General features: G+C 44.9%; 1 protein-coding gene across 1 annotated transcript in view; it reads right to left on the minus strand.

The window, feature by feature from the left end:
- TDRD12 (tudor domain containing 12) overlaps positions 1-19,753 on the minus strand; it is an 80,528-nt gene extending 60,775 nt beyond the window's left edge. Inside the window, exons 1-7 of the mRNA XM_053670530.1 lie at positions 19,730-19,753; positions 13,666-13,824; positions 12,624-12,760; positions 10,725-10,844; positions 8,161-8,216; positions 6,640-6,725; positions 486-675 (exon numbers count right to left, since the gene is read on the minus strand). Coding sequence (XP_053526505.1) covers positions 486-675; positions 6,640-6,725; positions 8,161-8,216; positions 10,725-10,844; positions 12,624-12,760; positions 13,666-13,824; positions 19,730-19,753 — 772 coding nt within the window. The remainder of the gene's footprint in view (positions 1-485; positions 676-6,639; positions 6,726-8,160; positions 8,217-10,724; positions 10,845-12,623; positions 12,761-13,665; positions 13,825-19,729) is intronic.
- Between the last annotated feature and the right edge of the window lie 1,135 nt (positions 19,754-20,888).

A 20,888-nucleotide genomic window follows, 5' to 3' on the forward strand; every position in this document is an offset into this window, starting at 1 on the left:
TACAACCTTCAGATCATTAAGAATGTTCTTTATGCTGCCTGCGAACTGAAGCGAGCAGGGAGGACTCAGCTGGGATTGGGCTGTTGGCCCTGGGTCGCCTGCCACATGCGTGGGCCACGAATGCTAGAGAGACTGTGCCAGGAACCTTAAACCACGGGACTCCAACAGGAGTATGTTTCATAATGAAAGTATACGATAAAGCCCAAAATACAAACATGAATTCTCTGGTACACTTCTGCACTCGCTTTTTACTGTAAGGTTACAGGTGACATTGCTTCTCAGCGGGGAGCAACGCGAGGGACTAAAGCAAACAATGCAGAGAGACATGTGATGGCGTTCCCACTGGCCATGACTGACTCTTCTCACACTTGCAGAGTCCAAGTCCCTATCTCTGTATGGGGAAACATCTACACAACTTACATCAAAACACTAAGATGCCTATAAATAAGTTCAAAGGAAACATATATTGGAGGGAAGCTACTCACTTTCCATTCCTTGAGAGTCATTTCCTTGCAAAAACATTGGCCAAAGAGCAAGTGCTGGGTTGAGTTTATTGGTAAGGGGTGCTGACTTTATATTCAAGCCTGGCTTCTCTGAAGAATCAAGGTTTTTATTCTCCATGGGTGACACATAACAGGCGAAGTTCTTTGCAACCAGATCATCATTAACACAAACCTGTACAATTTTAAACATTTCATGAGTAATAAGGCAAATATGGTCAAATGACTGTCCAGAAAATATCTCAAAATCAACCATAAATTTCAATCTTCAGAAAAACGATTTATAGAAATAATTTGATAGAAATTGATCGCCTGGTTGCTGCACTGGTGATGGTGAGCTAGATACTTCTGACCAACCTTCCTGATAAGAAATACAGTAAGACTCTGCAGAAAATATAAGAAATATCTTTTGCCCTGGCTGGGTTGCTTAGAGCATTGTCCCATACACCACAGGGTTGCAGGTTCACTTCCTGGTCAGGGCATGTGTCTCGGTTGTGTGTTTGAGCTGCAGGCAGGGGACGGGAGGCAAATGATCAAAGTCTTTGTCACTTGATGCACCAATCTCTCTCTCCCCCACTCTCTCCTTGCCTCTCTCTCCAAAATCTGCAAGTGAAGAAAAACAAATATCTTCTCAAAAGCACTAGAGAGCTAACAAGATTTTGCCAGGCAAAGATCTGGGGAGAGGGCAAAGACAAAACACAAATCATAAAAGGAAAAACTGATAAATCAAACTTTATCAGAATTTAAAATTTCCGCTGTTCAAAAAATACTATTAACAGAACAAGCCAAGGACAGAAGAAAACATTTCTAAATATTATACCTGAATGGATGTGTACTCAGACTATATAAAGGACTCTCAGCCTGACCGGTGTGGCTCAGTTAGCTGGGTGTCATCCCACAAAGTGAAAGGCTGCCGGTTCCATCCCCAGTCGGGGCACAGACCTGGGCTGCACGTTCAGCCCTCGGTCTGGGCCTGCACAAGCAGCAACCAATCAGTGTTTCTGTCTCACAGCCATGTTTCTCTCTCTTTCTCCCTCCCTTCTCCACGCTTTAAAAATAAATGAAATCTTTAAAAAAATAGAACTCTCAAAACTCATTAAGAAAACAAACCACCCATTAAAATGGGTTGATAATAATCAAAACAGCATGTGGAAGCACTTTGTGAGGTACCTAATGGTCTCATCACTGCTGTATGCACAAAACCAATACAAAATGATACTGAATGACATCTGTAAAAAAATAAAATTTAAGCAATATGGTACTGGCATGAAAATAGACATATGGACCAATGAAACAGAACAGAGAGCCCGGAAATAAGCCCACATGTGTAAGTCAATTAATTTATGACAAAGGAGCCAGGAATACACACCACAGGAAGGACAGCACTTTCAGTGAGTGGTGGTGGGGGGCAGGGAAACTGGACAGCCACATGCAAAAGAATGAAGCTGCACCACTATCTGGTATCATACCAAAAAATTAACTCAAAATGGAGGAAGGACTGAATATAAGACCCGAAACTATTAAAACTCCTAGAAGAAAACCTAGGTGGCAAGCTTCTTGACATCAACCCTGGAGATGATTTTTTTTGACACTGAAAACAAAACAAAGCAAAAATAAACAAGTAGGACTACACTGAACTAAGAAGCTTCTACACCACAAAGAAAAGCATCAATAAAATAAAAAGACAACCTCCTGAACTGGAGAAAATATCCGCAAATCATATATCTGATAAGGGGTTAACATCCAAAACATATAAAAACCTCATATAACTCAACAGCAAAAAAACACAAAACAATCCAATTAAAAAATGGGCAGAAAATAAGTACTTAAAATAAAAGAACAACATGGATGTATCTTAAAATAATGTTGAGTGACACCCAGACACTAGGCAAAATGAGAGAACACCCTGGGGCGTGGCCCTGTGCCTCCTCTGACAGCTGGAGAGGGCTGCAGGCCCTATTTTTTATTTTCTGGCAATTAGAACCCCATGCATCCATTGTGAGTTCTCTCTGCTTTAGCCTGTCTTCTGTGCTTCACCACCCTGAAGTGAGAGCAAGCTGTCATCCACATACAGCCACACAGAGGGGAAGAGAAACCTGTTCTTGAAAAGCAAGCAGCAGGTTAGCTGAGAGCTTCTTTTTTAAAAAAATATTTTATTGATTATGCCATTACAGATGTCCCATTGTGCAGCCTTCATTTCCCTCCACCCTGCACACCCCCTTCCCTACCATTCCCCTCCTTTAGTTCATGTCCATGTGTCACAAGTTCTTTAGCTTCTACATTTCCCACATTACTCTTGCCCTCCCCATCTATTTCCCCCCATGCTACTTATTCTCTGTACCTTCTCCCCACTTCTCCTCCTCCCACTCCCCTGTTGAAAACCCTCCATGTGATCTCCATTTCTGTGGCTCCACTCCTGATCTAGCTGTCCACTTAGTTTGCTTTTGTTTTAGGTGTGGTTGTTAATAACCGTGAGGTTGCTGTCCTTTCACTGTTCATATTTTTTTATCTTCTTTTTCTTAGATAAGTCCCTTTAACATTTCATATAATAAGGGCTTGGTGGTGATGAACTCCTTGAACTTGACCTTATCTGAGAAGCACTTTATCTGCCCTTGCATTCTAAATGAAAGCTTTGCTGGATAGAGCAATCTTGGATGCAGGTCCTTGCCTTTCATGACTTGCAATACTTCTTTCCAGCCCCTTCTTGCCTGTAAGGTCTCTTTTGAGAAACCAGCTGACAGTCTGATGGGAACTCCTTTGTAGATGACTGTCCCCTCATCTCTTGCTGCTTCTAGGATTCTCTCCTTCATTTTAATCTTGGCTAATGTAATCATGATGTGCTTTGGTGTGTTCCTCCTTGGGTCCACCTTCTCTGGAACTCTCTGAGCTTCCTGGACTTCCTGGAAATCTATTTTCTTTGCCAGATTGGGGAAGTTCTCCATTAGTATTTGTTCAAGTAAGTTTTCCACGTGTTGCTCTTCCTCTTCCCCTTCTGGCACCCCTATAATTCAGATGTTGAAACATTTAAAGATGTCCTGGAGGTTCCTAAGCCTCTCCTCATTTTTTTCAATTCTTATTTCTTCATTCTTTTCTGTTTGTTGTTTCTTTCTTCTGGTCCACTCCATTAGTTTGAGTCCCAGCTTTCTTTCCATCACTATTGGTTCCCTGTGCATTTTCCTTCATTTCACTTAGCGTAGCCTTCATTTTTCATCTAATTTGTGACCAAAATCAACCAGTTCTGTGAGCATCCTGATCACCAGTGTTTTGAACTGTACATCTGATAGGTTGGCTGCTCTTTGTCGCTTTGTTGCTTAGAAGTATTGGTCTGGGGCTTTGATCTGTTCTTCTGTTTGAGCCATTTTCTTGCCGTGCCTGTTATGATGAGTGGCAGAGCCTCAGCTGTTCAACAGGGCAGGGCAACCCAGTGGCTGGGTTGTGATGCTGAATATGGGTGTGGGGTCTGAGAGGAAACAATGGTGCTTGTTCTGTTCTCCCTGGGATTTCAGTGCCCTTCTGCTGCTTCCCACAAGCAAAGTGGGCCTTTCTGGTGCTGGTTCCTGGGGGGTGGGCTTTTGTATGTTTTAGGACCCTGTGGGTCTCTCCAAAGAACTCACCTGTAAGGATGGGAGTCTCTCCTGGCACCTTTTCGATCAGTACTTTTAGGTTTTATTTCCTGTCGCTAGGGCCCTGGGTTGCACGGTCTGTCTCACTGCCCGTTTTTGCCTAGTTTATCTGCATGCAAATGTGTGACTGCGGTGGTTAGCCAACTGCCTTGCACGCTCTGCTCGTTTCTTCCCTGAGCCCAGGGTCTGCTAGCCCCGCACTGTTGCCTGGATTCCCAGGTCTGCCAGCCACTGCTTTTTTCTGCTGTGATCCCTCTCCTCTGGCCACTGACTCTGCCCCTCTTACTGGTCTGGTTGACTGGTTGTCGGACTTCCATACAGTTCGATTTTCTGTCTGTTCTGGTTGTGTTTTTGTTTCTAAATCTTTGTTGTCCTTAATTTTGGTTGTGCCAGGAGGCACAGTGTTTCCACCTACACCTCCATCTTGGCTGGAAGTCAAAGATAGCTTGTTTAAAAGATGTTTTTACAAGACTGATCCCATAGCCAACATTTTGGCATTTTTACCAGGTAGTAAATAAGTAATGAAAAGTCACTGTAAAATAAACAAAAATGTGGGGGAACCCAAAGTACAATATAAAAAGTAACAAACTTCACTAAAAATTAATAACATAACTGCACTGAAGGAGTTAGGGGGAAGGAAGAAACCTAAGTTACTCTGGAAAACAGCATTTTGGATACATTCCGTATGGCTTAAGATACTTATTTTTTCACAGGAATGAGGGTTAGCAACTCTGAAATTAACTGATGTGAATACTAGGAGACAGATGTCAGGAATAAGGAAAGGGGAGGTACCGATTGAAATTAGAGGTACCTGAGCTTTTACTACATGTACAGGTGGACAGATCTGGGAACACATGTGGACATATGTGCATGCTGGTTAGCATGTAGACAGGTATCTCCTGCCTGCAGGGCGGGCCCACAGTCAACGACACCCCAGCAGCAGGAGCCCACACACAGCCCTGACCCTGACATCTAAATACCATCTGTCCACAGCGGGAGGTTCCTTGAGCAGTGGTTGATTCTAGGCCTGAAACTGGAAAATGACCAAATGAGCCAGGTGTGTGCTGTGGAACAGAAAGTAGAAAGTTTTCAACAGTGCTCAGGAACATAAGCTACTTTGAAAAAGCTCCTAATGGACAATTCTGTGACAATCTGAGCAAGAAAATAATGACAGTAATGGATTATATCACCCAGAGTAAAATAAATATTCAGGAGTCAATACTAAGATAAATGAATTATTGAGTTAATTAGTAAATGGGGGAGAAGGAATAGTTCTTCCTTATAGAATTCCAATTTAAAATGTAAAAGGCATAATGGAAATGGGCAAACACCACAAAAATAAGCTTTACACACAAGGGTAATTGATGGATATTTGCACAGTCTCCAAGTACCACCCCCCTACAAAATGCTTAATCATCTCAAGAGGAAAAAAGAGTAACTCTTTAGAGGAAAAAACCTAGCAGATACCACCTTACCCAGACAATCGAGGCCAATGTGACCAGCAATGAGACATACTAACACTGTGAACCTTCTCCTAGGGAGCACTGGGAAGGGTTCGATGTCGTTGCCGTAGCATTCTTGCTACAATTGCAGAACCTCAATCTAATGGAGAACAAACTGAGTGACAGTCTACAAAATAACTGGCTAGCACTCTTCACAAATGTCAAGACAGGGGAAGACTGAGGGACTGTCTCGACAGACTGAGGAGACTAAGGAGACGAGACAGGCAGAGGCAATGAGGGATCCTTGATCAGACCCTAGCACAGAGAAAGGAAATTAGTGGGGACACTGGCAAAATGCAAATAAGGTCTGCAGATTTTCTGAAAAGAGTGTTTTATCAGTGTTAATTTTCTGGTTTTAATCACCGCACCATGGGTTTGTATGGTTAACATTACGGGAACCCAGGTAAAGCATATACAAAATTCAGCACTATTTTCACATCTTGTCTGTCATTGTAAAATTATTTCAAAATAAAAATTTTAAATAAATGGACGGTTTAGATGACCTGTGGGCCCCAAGCAGCCCATATCGGCACCTCCACCTACCTCCAGGCAAGGTGCAGAGCTGTACCTGTACCGCCCTTCATGAAGGCAAGCAAATGGTAACAGCTTATGACTGGGGTGGGGTGGGGGGCTCACGTGTGCTGCCCACTTCCTTTCTACTTACATATCTGAATGCTTTACGATGAGCACATATTACACACAATGAGAAAATTATGAAGGGGGAAAAACAGTGAACCATACCACAAGTATTTACAAAAATTATGGCCTCTTATGAGAAAATAACACTTCATACTCATCACTATAGGAATAACTTCTTACCCATTACTAATTAAAATTCTGTCTAAATATAGCACTAAAGTAATTAAAAGAAAACAATCTAACTTCTGAACAAAGCTTTCCTTGAAAGATTATGAAAATTTCTATGTGAAGACATTGTTTCCATTGATTATTCTTTATTATAATAAAATTGTAAGTAATGATAGAATATTTTAAAAATAGGATTATTTCACTTACTTTTTCATTTCTTATAGTTACATAAAGGTAAACCTCAAAAGTATCTTCTTCCACAGCACATAATTTGGCTTCCACCTGGGTAGTTGCTAAGTGGCACAAAAGAAAACATGAATTAGATGATATTAAAAGTATATTTGAAACAATTTGGCCATGTCCCACCTATTAACCTCTGCTAACCACTTAACAATTATCCAGCACCACAATGTCCAACATCTTCCTCCCACAGGTGGGCCTTAATGCAGGTGTCTGGGGCTGGGCAAGTCGAGGTGAGAGCTCTGCTGCATGGAGTCAGCCTCACATCCTCTGTCCCATGCACAGCCTCCTCTTCCTGCCACCCTGTGTCACCTCCTTGAGCACAGTGACTCCCAAATCATTTCTCATCAGTCTTTCATCTGAGTCCACTCTATCTGCCAAATGCCCACGGAGCGGAGCTCTTAGCTCCTCTCTCAGAGACTCACAGTAATCCGAACAGCAGCTATGGGTACCTACTGGACACCATGCTAAGTCGCTTACAAACGTACTGTGTTTTGCCGTGTAAATGCACAATTTTTGCCCAAAATTTTTAGGGAAAACAAGGATGTGCATTATACATGGTATAACGGTCACATAATAATGGACATAATAATCCCTTGTCTAAATCACACAAAAACATGGGTGAGCATCATACATGGCAGAACACGGTATTTCACTTCATTCTTACCATAAGCTTTGAGGGTCCCTGTACACATGAAGAGACCGGGCTCAGAGAAGGTCCCCCAGGAGCAGCAGGGCAGTATACAAACCTAAGCACGCTGCCTCTTCCAAACCTCTGTCTCCCAGCATTCCCCAACGTGCTCGCCCAGGGACCAACACTCCAAAACCAGCGACCTCGCCCCTACCATCCCACTTCTCCCAGGTACGAGGCGTCCAGCCGCTCCTTCACCCAGGCAGGGGGGCAGCAGAGGAGAGGGGCCAGGACACCAGCAGGTACAGGCAGCAACACAGGCATTTCATACCCACTGCTCCCCAGGACAGCCCTAGGAAGCGGGCACAGTCACTTGGCTCTTGACTGCCAGGGGTTAGAACAGGTGCCACGAATGCGAGTCCACGTTACAGTCAACAATATAAAGACAGCACAGGACAGAGGGGGCCTGTGGCATTCTATACATGTTCAAGTAGGAATTATGATTACACAGTAACAGGTTTTTCACCAACTGTCAGTTCAGCAAAATGTACGTACAGTTATTTTGCAGTGCCCCAGCTTCTACGCTAAGAGGCAGGCACTGTTATTGGGTATGGGTCCCTCAGCCAAAACAGTCCCTTTCTAATTTCACCTGCCAATTACTGATGTCCACATCCAGCCCCCAAATTCCAGGGCTGGAGAGTCTCTGTGACATTGGGGTGGAAGAAGCCTTAGGAAACTTATGAACCTACGAGGAGGCTCAAACAGCTAAGCACGCACACCTCAAACCCCTCCCCAACCGAAGGTTACACCACCTTGAGCGTCAGTCCAAAGCAGCAGAGACAGTGCACTCGCCTCACCTTTTAGAATGCTCTGAAAGTACTGAATGGCTGCACTATCCCACTTCTTGGCGCGTCTGCAACAGTGAACAGGTGCAACTTCATTAAATAAAAATGAGGTTAGTACAGTAACATCACTTTGTAAACCACATGCTGGGTCTTTCTGACGCTCCTGTGGAGCCTGTGATGTGGGTGCCAGGCAGCGTGGCTCTGGCTGCACCAGCAATAGGCTCCTCCCATCACTGCCACCTGCACCTGTGCAGATTCACCACACCAACCACCTTGGCACTGTCTGTCCCAACACCGCTGTCCCCAGTTACCTGGGACATATCTGCCTCCCCAACCAGAACACAAGCTCCCTGGGACAGGGATCCCGAGTGTGCTGGGTCCGGTGCAGACTGGCAGAGAGAAAAGCTCCGAACGTGCCCAGCACGGCTGTGGGAGCGCCCCCCGTGCCTCGCGCTCCCCTCCCAGCACCAAGGCCCTCGCCCTGTCACTGTTCTCTATCATCTTGCCCCCTCCCCCTGTTTTAGAAAGAAAAATCGCAGGAAATGCTGTAGGCAGTGGAAGGTCAGGAGGAGCTGGTATTTGGAAGCAAGGAACAAAAATGAAAGGAGGTTAGAGTGAAATGTTTTGTTTCTCCACTAGTTTTACTTCTCAGTGATGCCACCACCGTCCTCCAGAGAAGTTCCAGGTAATGCACACAAGCACATGGCCCAGTGCCTGGACTAAAATATTAGTTATTTTTATTTCTACTAAGAAAGATACTAAGCATATTACTTCAAGAGATTTACAAGGGGTTTCTAAAAATAAGACGACGGTTCTAAAACCTTGCTACACACAAAATTACCTAATAAGCTTTTTTAAAAATAAAAAAGACTAGTAGAATCCTAATTTTAAAAAGGCCCAAGAGAAAAATCAATTAGGCAATGAACAGGTAAATCAGTCTCGCACACGTAAATCAATCAGCATGTTCATGTGTCTGAATGTCTGTCTGTCTGACACACACTACACACGGAATAACCACATGATGGGTACTCAAGTTCACAAGTCAGGAAAATACAAATTTTTGAGTCACATTCTAGATGACTCACATTCAAATTTTTGAGTCACATTCTAGGGCACACGTCAAAGAAGGTGATCAAAACCCCGAAAGATCACTTACTTAAAGCCCTTTGCCTACACTGAGGCTAACCCAGGGCTGGGTGTGTCCAAGGCTGAGAAGGTCCCAGAGAAGCCCTGTGTGCTGGGAAAGGGGCAAGGCAGAGGGGGAGGCAGGCTGCCTCTGAGGAAGAGCTGGGCACGGACAGGTGGGCGCCTGAGTTACCCCAGGAGGGTAAGCAGTGACTGATCAGAAAGAGGGTCAAGGGAGGAGGCAGGGGTTGCTAAGCAACCTGGCAGGGTGCAATGGCCTCAGCAGAGACAAGCTGGTTTGGTATCTTCCTAGTGCAGATTCCAAGGCCAGCCACAAGAGTGATGCATTCACCATCTCAAGGCAATTGTAGGCAATGGGAGTTGAAGGAGTGGGAACAGGAAGGCCTCCACAGATTCCATGAGACAGCCACAACAGGGGCAACTTCGAAGTTCAGAGAACACAGTGCAGCATCACCAGCGTGTGTGAGCCGTGCAACCTGAGTCAGAACTGTGCTCTGTCTGTAGCCTTTCTTCCCACAATGCCACAGTCCAGGAGGGAGAGGGGAGAAGTCCCAGGTGGAAGGATGGGGCTGCCCATAGGACCTCAGGTAGCGTTCATTCGAGACAGCAAAGATCACAGTCACACCCTCAACACAGTACCACCCAACGCAGAGACTTGTTCTGTATAAACACTGGCAATGCTGCCAGGTACCAGGGGGAAATAAGAAAGCTGGGGTGTATGTGATGTGTGTGTATGTGTGTACACGTACATATACCTCTTTACATCTATGTAGTTTATATGAACGCATCTATATTCTGATGGAAATGTATAGTGCAAAATGGTGTGGAAGCAATCTGGCTGGCTATTAAAGGAGGAATGGTCAAACACAGCAAGTATGGCATTATACTCACCCATGGGAAGACCGAAAAGTAGAACGGAGCACTAAGAGCTTCGACATCCATTAAGTTAAATTTGCAAATAAAAACAGTAAGTTCTAATTCTCATTAGAAGTTCCACGTATATGAATGTGTAGAAAAGCACTGAAAAAGGCCTGCAATTCCGGAGCCTAAACAGGTCACAGGGGCCTCCCGGGTGGGAGGGAGTGAGGCTGGAGAAGAATTCAATAGACTTCGTTTTAATGAGCCAGATCCTACCTATTGTTACTCTCTACAGCTAACTTACTACTTTTTGTAAGTTAAAAATAAAGAAGCCAAAACACACCGAGTTCAGGCTTTACTCTACACCCTCTACCGCAGCCTCAGTGGGTGGGGCTGCGCAGGGAACCCCACTCCTGACAGGGCTGAGACGCGCGTGGACCCAGAACAAACTTCCTGAGGAAAAAAGAGACCATGAAACCACTCAGCACCCTCAAGAGGAATCAGTTCCCATACACATCATATACTCGGTTAAGACTTTCACTGACGGTTAGCATGTTAGGAGCTGTACTTACACAATCTTAGCACTGTCTTCGCAGAAGTCAACATGTAAGGTAACAGGCTTTGTGCAGTACAGTCTGAATTTTTTCGCTCTATAGGGAAGCTGCATAAAAGTTTCTACTGCAACTCGGACACTTTATAAAGAAAAAATATACATAACATTTCTTTAAAGGACACCAATATAATTAATACACAACATAAAAATAAAACACACAAAAACAAATTATTTGTTCCTAATACAGCCACCAACAAGAAATACTTGGAGACATTTGCCCAAGGTAATGAAAATTAGTTCCCGTGAGGGGTAGAACTATTACTCTTCTATATATAAAGTACAGATATACATATAGTAAATACAAAGATGGTCAGTATATCTTTGCTGTCACAATTTCATGGCATGGGAGGGGGAGATTAGAAAAATAATGTCTAGTGAGGCTCCTTAGGTTGAGGAATAAGAGATAATAATGATCAAACCTGGGAAACAAATTCTATTTAAGAATTTTAAGCATCAATTTCAATATATGACCAGAATTATCTTAAAGTTTCTGTAAATGAGCAGATGTTTTAATAATTAGTGCCTGCCAACTTTGCACAAGAAAGCTGAAGGGCTAATATCTGATAAGTTGGTCAACATTTTTATTTTCCTTCTTTCAGGCAAATGACAGACTTTAACACCATTTCGGCATAAATTGGTTATGAAGATGCCCACATGGCTGTCTAGGCACTGTGTGTGTGTGTGTCTGTCTGTCTGTCGGTCTGTCTCTCTCTATACATAATATATGTATCTCCTCTATACACAGATTCTCTCTCTCTTTTTCATCTGAGGATGTTTTTCCCACTGCTTTTAGAGAGAGAGGAAGGGAGAGAGAAGGACCACTGGTTGCCTCGAGTACACTCCTAGACCATGTGCTTCGCAGGGATCGAGGATCAAACCCACAACCTACACGTGTACCCTGACTAGGAATCGAACCCACAACCTTTCAGTTAAGGACGATGCTCCAACCCACTGAGCCACACCAGACAGGGCCTTTTGTCCCAGTTCAGAAAACGGTGGCTACACTAACTGCCTCTCGAGGCCTCCTCGTGCTCTGTTTAATCATACAATTCTCTTGTCTGAAACAAACTAAACTTAAAATACCAAATATTAAGAGAAAATATCCCCAAACAGTTAAACACAATAGGTTTTTTTTAAACGATTATGGTTAGAAAGGTAGAGAACCACAAGCTAGAAATGCATCTTTTTTCTTAAGTATCTGCAAATTCTCAATGTCTGATAAGCCACTCTACCATGAAATTCTTAAGATAATTCAGTAAGGTAAATCTCTTACTGCAGTTGAAGTCTATCTGCTGTTGCTCTTTTGGAAGAAGGGCCCTCATGTTTATTTATTAAACTGATATCCTCTTACCCTGGGATAGGAAACCATGAAGAAATGACCACAAACACTTGTTTACAGCATTTTCTAACAAACTGGGACATGTGGTACTGGAATCAGTGAGGGTTCGTTCTGCACCGTCTCCCACCCTACGTGACAGTCACACGCTTACTTTGTTAGGCAAGACAGCCAGGAATATGTACTTGAATATATGCTCTGCTCTCTGCAGCCTAAGGCTGCACCCCTTCAAAATGCCCCTTCTGTGGAGACAGGAGATTCTCTCTGCCTCCTGGTAGCATCTTTCTTGCAACCAAGCTTCCCCAAAGTACATGCTCAGACACATGAACAAAACCAAGAGGCCACATGAGGTGAGCACCTGCCCTTTCTGGGAAGTTGTTCCTACATTCACTGTGTGTAGAACTGGCTAAAAAAACCCCCTCCAGCTTAAAACCTCTAGCCCCTTACTTTGAAAAATGACACTCGCCTTTAAAACTGACATTTGTCTTCTTAAAGAGGAGACGAAACAAAATTCATACGTACTTTTTCAACTTCACTGGAATGTACTTGGCAAAATCCACAAGGAAACACTCTGCCAGGTAATGGTCTGCCGAGGACACGATAGACTTAATCACAGCCCGGCACCAGCACCTGAGCTCCTGACAGTAAACCACACACACCTGCACAGTGAAAGGACGACACTGGCGTTACAGCCTTTAGCCACAGCATGGGAGAACCAAAAGGTCCGCTCAAAAATCATCTAAGCCCACACTCCACCTTCCAGAAGAGGAAATAGATTCAAGGGGGCTGACCCCGCCTTGTCACTCTTGCGGGGCAGGGGCATAACCCGAAATCAAATCAAAGCTTTATAGTTCTCTATCAGACCACAGAGAGGGCAAGTTCACTGTCACCACTACCAGGAAGCCATCAGGCTACCCCAAATGTGGAATATTGTAAAAGGACAATGGCCTGCTTTCATTTCTTAAACAAGTATGGGTACATATGATTCATGATGATTTTTGAGAGGGAAAGGAATTTATTTCCAATTTTTTCTCACAAAGAGTTTAAAAATCTTTTGCCATTGTACTATTAGAAAAATTCAAACTCTTCTGAGAAATAATGATGTGTAGACAGTAGGACAACAGGACTAGGAGTTGTGGCTGCAAGAAAGGAAGGAAGGGCAAAGATTCGGGGCAAGGGGAATAAGGAAGCTAGAGGTGGCCAAAGTCATGAGCAAACCAAAAGGGAGGCAGCAGCCCTAGACTGAAAAGCCCCATGTCCTCTCTGCTGAGGCGCCATCTGTGATGAATCCAGAACAATCCCTCTGGTTCCTAGCACAGGAGGATGGTCTGAATGCCTGAATTTAGATGACACTCCATCTCCTGTTGGCCCATACGACCCTCACACAACGACTGCCACATTCACAATTAGACTAAATCTTATGCAACCAAAAGACCTTAATAGCAGACAATGCTTATAAGCAATCAGAATACCCCAAAAGCTTTTATCATCTTAGTTGCCAAAATATTCTACATTTTGAGTAGTATTTCAAGAAATGGTGCTTAAAGCACATTTAGATACATACCTGCCCTTCCTCCAACATTAATGGTTTTATTTCGATGTCTTGACTCATGGTATTATAGAAGTCATTCATGGCTCTATTAAGGTTTTGATAGTCAACTTCATGATCTAAAAAGGGACTACACCCTTTTATAATCACCCAAAAGCAACCTGGATCCTCAATCTGTAAAGTGTTTAAAAGACAAAACAATGCATGATTTAAAAAAGGGGAGGGATTTAGAGGAACAAGTATAAAGGACACAGGGACAATAACTAAGGGGGGGTGGAAATGGGAGGGAGGTGAGGAGCACTGGGGGGGTGGGCTGGGATGGGAGAAATAGACAGAAAACTGTACTTGAAAAATAACTAAATAAAAAAATATATTAAAAATATAAAAAAATAAAAGTAGAACCCTAAAATAATAAATGCTAGAGTCACAATGACTATTTCTAATTTAAGTTGATATAACAAATTCTTGATAAGCACCCCTGTTGTAAATGGTCAGACCAAAGATAAAGGACCCTCAGCATTTATGTGTATCAAGTCATCAGGCTGTACACCTTAAACTTACGTGATGTTACATGTTAGATTCAATACAGCTGTAAAAAAGATAAAAAGACACAAAGACAAAATCCTAAACAAGTCACCAAGAATATGTAATTCTTAATTACATGTTGTGACTCAAAAAGAAGAGTTCGGTGTCCCTGAGCTCTTGTCTTTTGAAAATACCCATAATACGTGAAAGCAAGGTTCAGAATGCTACTGTTAATTTCCGATGTCTTTCATTAGAAAGTGAAGATACATTCTGTTCATGTTAAAAGAAATAAATGATGGCAGACCAAATCAAATACAAATTATTACCTAAAAGGGAGGCCAGAAATGGAGTAGAAAGCACAGGAATGAAAGTCAGACTCCTCTGAATGTATCTTCTCTCACAAACTAAGATTTTCATTGTTAAAGGCACAAATACAAAGTGAAAAGTTAAATTTGAATTGAAAATATCAATAGGAACTCATGTTGAAAGGGCCTAAAAGCAATGACATCCCAAGATTTTGGACCCTAGGTGGCACGTGGCAGGAATACAGATGTTTCCATTAATATTCTATTTTTCTGAATGTTAGATCATTCCAATAAACAGCTGGAGAAAAAAAACAGCTGCCCATCTGGTTCCAGTAATGGCAAAGTAATTTATATAGACTATTCCTGCAGCTGACAATGATAAACCCTGGAAAAAATACAAAACAACCACTTTAAGACACTGTGTAGCAGGAAACCTGCCTAAACAAGCCTGGACAAGTCAGAAGGACACCGTCCCTTTGCTGAGCCACTAAGATAAGGAAGGGTGAGCAACTAAGTAACTAAGAAGTAAGAACCAAAGAACATTGTATGACCCTATCAGCAGCCCTGCTTTCTTGCTTCTGTAAACCTGCTTCTTCCACACAGGCTTTAGTAAAATCGTTTCCACATGCCACACTATGTAAACAAGCCCCTGCCCGAGCTCAGGGCCCAGAATTTGGAGACTGTCTCTTTTGGGTCCGCGTGTGTAAATAAAGTTCCACTCCGTATACCCGAAAGCAGCTGAGCTGTTTTCTGTAACAACTGAAGAGATACCAAAAGCAGGTACAAACTGGAGGGAACTTAATCCCTCAGAAGAGGACCTGTCAGAGTGAGATCCATGCCTCTACCCAGCTTTCCTGAGAAGCCTCCTTAGTCCTGCTGGTGCAGAGCAGCTACAAACTCAAGCAGAAAGTTGCAATGTCTGTGGCTCGAGGAGCCAGAGAACAGGGCATGGGCCTGCCAGAGCAGCTGTTAATTAAGGGGAGAGATTCTGAAAGAGAGCCACAGAGGGAGAAACCTGAAGTCTGCACCAGAAAACCTGTTAACTCCTTGGCAGTCCCTGAACGGCACAGGTGAGATTCCAAGGAGTTCAGGGAAAAGCAACAATTGGAAAGCCTAAAGAAATACAGTTTTATAGCTGCTGCCCACGAGAACTCTCCACAAACAGGCTTGTCCCAATCTCTGCACTAAGAGGCCACCCAAACCCTAGCATGGCTTCCAGCAGCATAAGGCTCTATCCCTGGGACAACCCCCGTCCCTCCAAAATGCCTACCTGGGGAAGCGCAAGGCTCCCAGGAGAATTCACTGTGTTCTAACCAACACCTGACAGAGGCCCCTGCCCTCCCAATACTGACTTCCAGCTGTGAATCCTTCCTGTTCTTTTGAGATGTATCTAACCCCAGAACCTGCTCAAACTGGCCTTATCCTGTTTCTAACTAGACACGGAGTTGTTTTCCAGGGATAATGGAGAAAAGCTGTTGTCCTGGAGCCATAGCAAGCACAAAGGAGAGTTTTAACCTTCAGTAACACTCAGAACGAAGTCAACCCCCAAGGACCCAAAGAGCTAGGACTTGACTGAAACTGGATCACTGGAATCCTTTCAGAAGTGAAGGGTTCCCTGTTCAAAAAGATCTCTGGCTGAAGCCCTCCAAATAAAACCTGCCTCACCAGTGCTTCTGCACACCAGCGCATCCTTCCCTATGCCCTTAAATTCCACCCCAAACCCTCCAGGAGAGACAGATTTCAGCCTTGCCTCCAGTCCCCTAGTCAGTGGACCTTGTTACAATAAAGCCTTTTCTCAAAAGCCAAAGTCATGGTATTAGCTTTTATTCGCATGGGCAGCGAGCCCTTCTTGTCTATGTACCTCCTAGTACTCAGGGGAGAGTCTTTCTCAGGGCCTTATAACCATTCCTTTGAAATGTAATCATCAGGAAGAATAAGGCTTCCACCAAACCTACCTAGAACAGGTAAGATTTGTAAAACTGACAATATCAGCACTGAGGAGGAGGTGCAGCAACTAGGACTCTTACACATTTCTGATAGGAATGCAAAATGGTAGTTACTCTGGGAAACAGTTTCTCATAAAGTTAAACAAACAGATAATCACAACCTATTTGCTCATGAAATAAAAACTTGTGTTCACACAAAAACCTGTACGAAATGTTTACAGCAGCGCTCTTTATAATCTCTAAAAATGAGAAACAACTCTAGTGACCTGCCACTGATGACTGTATAAATAAACTGTTTCTTACCCATACAATGGAATACGACTCAGCAATATGAAGCAGGAATGGACACATGCCACAACATAAATGAGTCTGAAATGCATTATACTTAATCGAAAAGGGTCAGATTCCCCAGTCGCTCCTCCCTCTAGCCCCTGGCAACCACCCTTTTAATTTCTGTCTCCATGAATTTGGTTACTCTAGGAAATTCATATAAGTGGACTTGGAGGGTGCAGCCAGGGGGCCCCCAAAAGAAGGATTTGTAATGGGTTCCAGAACTCAGGGTGTCCAGGAAATATTAAAAATATGGGATGTCCTCACCCCTGCAAGTCTGAGCTGGGGGGATGGGACACATGGAGCAGGGCCATTGAATTGTTTTGCATAGCAAGAGTTTCGGAGCTAACCTCTAGAATGGTCATTTAACATATCTATAACCTTTAGCTAGTTTCATAGATATGTTAAATAGCTGTGGCCATGCTTTGAGCAAGGGAGAAGGGAGTGACTTCTTTCCAAGATGTAACTGGGAAGCAACTCCCAGCCCCCTTTACAGTGCCTGCATGAGAGCTTGGAGATGACTGGCTCCATGCCAAGGGGCCATGCCTGCCCAGACTCAATATGGCAGCCCAGTAAAGCTCGGAGGATACGCGATTGTTGGAGGAGTTGGAAATGGGACTGCAGAGGAAGACTGGCACGGGGATTTAAATGCAGACACAGCAGCCATTGAAGGGAGAACCACGCGTTTTTGGCCAGAGTGGGGGGATTTCCCCCCCCCCACAGCCATGAGAATCATGCAGCTTTATCAGAGAACCACCATGCAGCTTTCTATTTCTTTTCCCGAGATACAGTACCTTGGACTGGGCAAAGGGGGGAAAGAAGGACTGTGTATGTTTGTGGGTGTTTTAAGGGACTTTGGGATTTTGATGAAGACATTAAGTCATTACTCTTAAGTTTGTATAACTTGAATAAATAATCCCCTTCCTTTTCACCAATCTTTAACATTGGAGAGCTACAATTCTCTGGCGAAGGGAAAGATGAACCTAGTAAAGGGGGACCCCAGGAGAATAAGGGGTCAACTAGGTAATATTGTGGCCTGCTGGCCAATCCGGGAAAACCATGGGAGACCACATGTGCAGTAGCTTTCCAACTACTTGTCACAGTAAAAGCCTGTCAAAACTCGCCAGGAAGGATCCGCTCTATAAGATAGAGTCCCTCCAGCCCATGCGATCAATCTCTGATTGGAGCTGGCCTGCTCCTATGTTCTTTGCTATAAACTGTGGGTGTTCGGTTCAAATCTTTGTCCCAATCACCAAGAACCTGGTTACCTGTGCCCACCTGTGACAGACTCATACAGTATTTTTTTGGTATGTGGCTTATTTCACTTAGCATGTTATTCTCAAGGTTCATCCATGTTGTAGCCTGTGTGAAAATGCCCTTCCTTTTTCAAGTTGGAATAATATTCCATTGTATGTATATTCCAAGTTTTGCTTATCTGTTGATGGGCATTTGGGAAAAATATTTCACCCATATAAAAACTACATTAATCTGGAGAACCATAATTGCTACATGCACCACACTTGGGGAAATAAATATTCCTATACCAGATAAAAGTTTGCTCAGTGTGAGCATGGTAAGAGCGGTCAGAGGGGACAGACCACAGCTGAGGGGGTAGATAAAAGGGTCCCCAGATCCCACTAAAAGAGAGGGGTTCCCAAGCTCCAGGCAGTGAGAGTGCAGCTCCTCCTGCCAGAGTTCTGCCCTGACGGACTGGCATGTGAGGACCTGTACCCTCAGAAGAGCCCTCCCCTTCTAAGGAGAAATCGTACGAGCCCATTTTAGGACTGATGGTGAAGAGGAGTTTGCTAGATGACTGTGAAACCCCTAAAAGTCTCAGAGCAAATCCTCTGTAAGAGTAAGTTTGTTAATCTCAATTCATACAAACACAGGACATAAAATAGAAATGGAACGTTTCGTTTTTTAAAAAATCCCATCATTTGCTAGGGCCCTCTTCTCTTCCCACTTAAATATGACCTTTAAGACTTATTTATATTTCCTTTTCCCAATGACACACAAAAAAATTCACTCCTTTGCTCGATTTGTAAACTCCTTCCTCCAAGTAACAGGGTGAACAGAACACGCCATCCCAAGTCTCTGGCATTGCCAAGGAGCACTCACCTGACTCAAAGATGAGAAACTGCAGCAGTCAGTCCCCGCTCAGCAGGTCTCACACGAGTGAGCCCCCACCATGACCCCCCCCACCCTCCTACCCCAGCCCAAAGCCCTGCTCCAAGGGCCAGAGAAGGGTAGGGAGTGGCAGCCGGAGTACCAGGGCGCGAGCCATCTGGAATCCCCATGAATAAAGACGAAACATGCATGTGTGCTGGGTTCAAGGAAGGAAGATACAGGTCATCCCCGCCCCTGTCCAACAGGGATGGTGACCCACTGGAGAGGACCCACATGGGGGAGGAGAATGGGTCAAGGTCCCCATACCCACGACCTCAACCAGTGCAGACCCAGGTGGTGTGCGGATGGGGGGGTACTGTCTGTCCCTTCCCCTAAGGTTCTAGAGTTAATAAATACAGGCCACGCAGTTAAATCTTAATTTTGGAAAAACAACTAATAACTTTTACGCTATATCCCAGATGCTGCACGGGACACCACTAAGCTAAAATGTGTTGCTTTGTTGAAATTAAAAGTTGAGCACTGATGTAGCTCAGTGGATTGAGTGCTGGCTTGGGAGCCAAAAGGTCGCCGGTTGGACTCCCAGTCAGGGCACATGCCTGGGTTCCAACCAGGTCCCCAATAGGGGGTGCGAGAGAGGCAACCACGCACTGATGGTTCTCTCCCCTTTTCCCTCCCTTCCCCTCTCTAAAAATAGATAAAATCTTTTTTTTTTTTTAAAGAAAGGTATTGGAGCTTTAGTCCGGCGCCCCTACCCACAGTCAAAGACAGGCGTTCAAAGACAGGCGGACCTGCATGCGGATGGCTGGGTTGAGTCAACCGCCCGGCCGGGGCTTCGCGCTCGCTCACCTTTAGCACCACCACCTGGAGCATCTTTCCAGCGCCTCACTGGCCGCCCCCACGCAGGTCCTGGGACGTTACGCCCCGTCGCCGCTCCCCTTTCCTAGACCTCCAGTCGCTACTCACTGGGACGGCAAGTAGAGCCTCAGGCAGTGTCTGCCTCGCCCTCCGCAGGTGCCGAGCCTCCTCCCAAGTTCGTGCGCCGCTCCGCGCGCCCAGCTCCAGCACCGCAGGTACACGGCCTCGCAGCCCAGGCCCGCCACGCACCGCCGGCTGACGCTCTCCGTCCCCTAACTCAGACGCCTCCGCCGGGCGCGCTCGGGGCTTCGACCGACCTGCACCTGCTCAAACCTCCCGGCTTCCAGAAACCACGTGACGCGCCAACGGCAAGCACAACGGCCGGCGCACAGCGCCCCCTGCGGCGGGGCGGGGCGGTGGGACGCAGCGGGAGGAGCTGGGACTCACGAGCGCTGAGCCCGTGGGGGTCAGGCGTCAGTGGTTTAAGGAGTCTTGGGGTTCGAGTGGGTCACAGTCCTCCGAGGGCTCAGGGGCTCCCACGTCCACCTTCTTACCGGTATGGAGGGGCAGAGTGGCCGCCTGTGAACCGAATTAGTTCGTAGTGGCCTTCCAGGAGGCCTTGTCCTCCGGCTCCTGACCTCCAGTGAGGAGGAAAGCAGAGCTAAGTAAATGAAGTTCACTAGCTGAATTCCACTAATCAGGCCTCACTCCCAACGGAGTTACCTGGCAGTGCCAAGTCACCTGAAAGCACCAGGTTAGCTGACTGACCCCCAGAGAGACCTTGGGAATCCCTAGCAGCTGCCAAATGAGTTCAGTTGGGGACTATGCCTCACTCTCTCTTGGCGCTAGTCACTGGCTATGCCCAGCTGGGGGAAGGAAACAGGTATCTGGTGAGTTGACAAGATCGTTACTAGGTAAGTCCCTGGTTTACAGGACCAAAAGCCCTCTGCCCCGCCATCTTGGTTCTTTTGAACCACTCATTTGGCACCGCTTGGTGTGTGGCAATGCTTTGTGTTGCAAAATCCCAGCCACCTGTACAAGGACCTGTTAAGATTATTTGCTATGTTCTCGTATATGGACTTTTGGTTCCAGTTGTTCATATATCTTATGGTTTTTCCATGTTAATTGTGTTTTTAGTGCCAATATAATT

This window comes from Artibeus jamaicensis, unplaced genomic scaffold (genome assembly GCF_021234435.1).
Source record: "Artibeus jamaicensis isolate MK-2021 breed Jamaican fruit bat unplaced genomic scaffold, CSHL_Jam_final contig_589, whole genome shotgun sequence".
Classification (NCBI taxonomy): domain Eukaryota; kingdom Metazoa; phylum Chordata; class Mammalia; order Chiroptera; family Phyllostomidae; genus Artibeus; species Artibeus jamaicensis.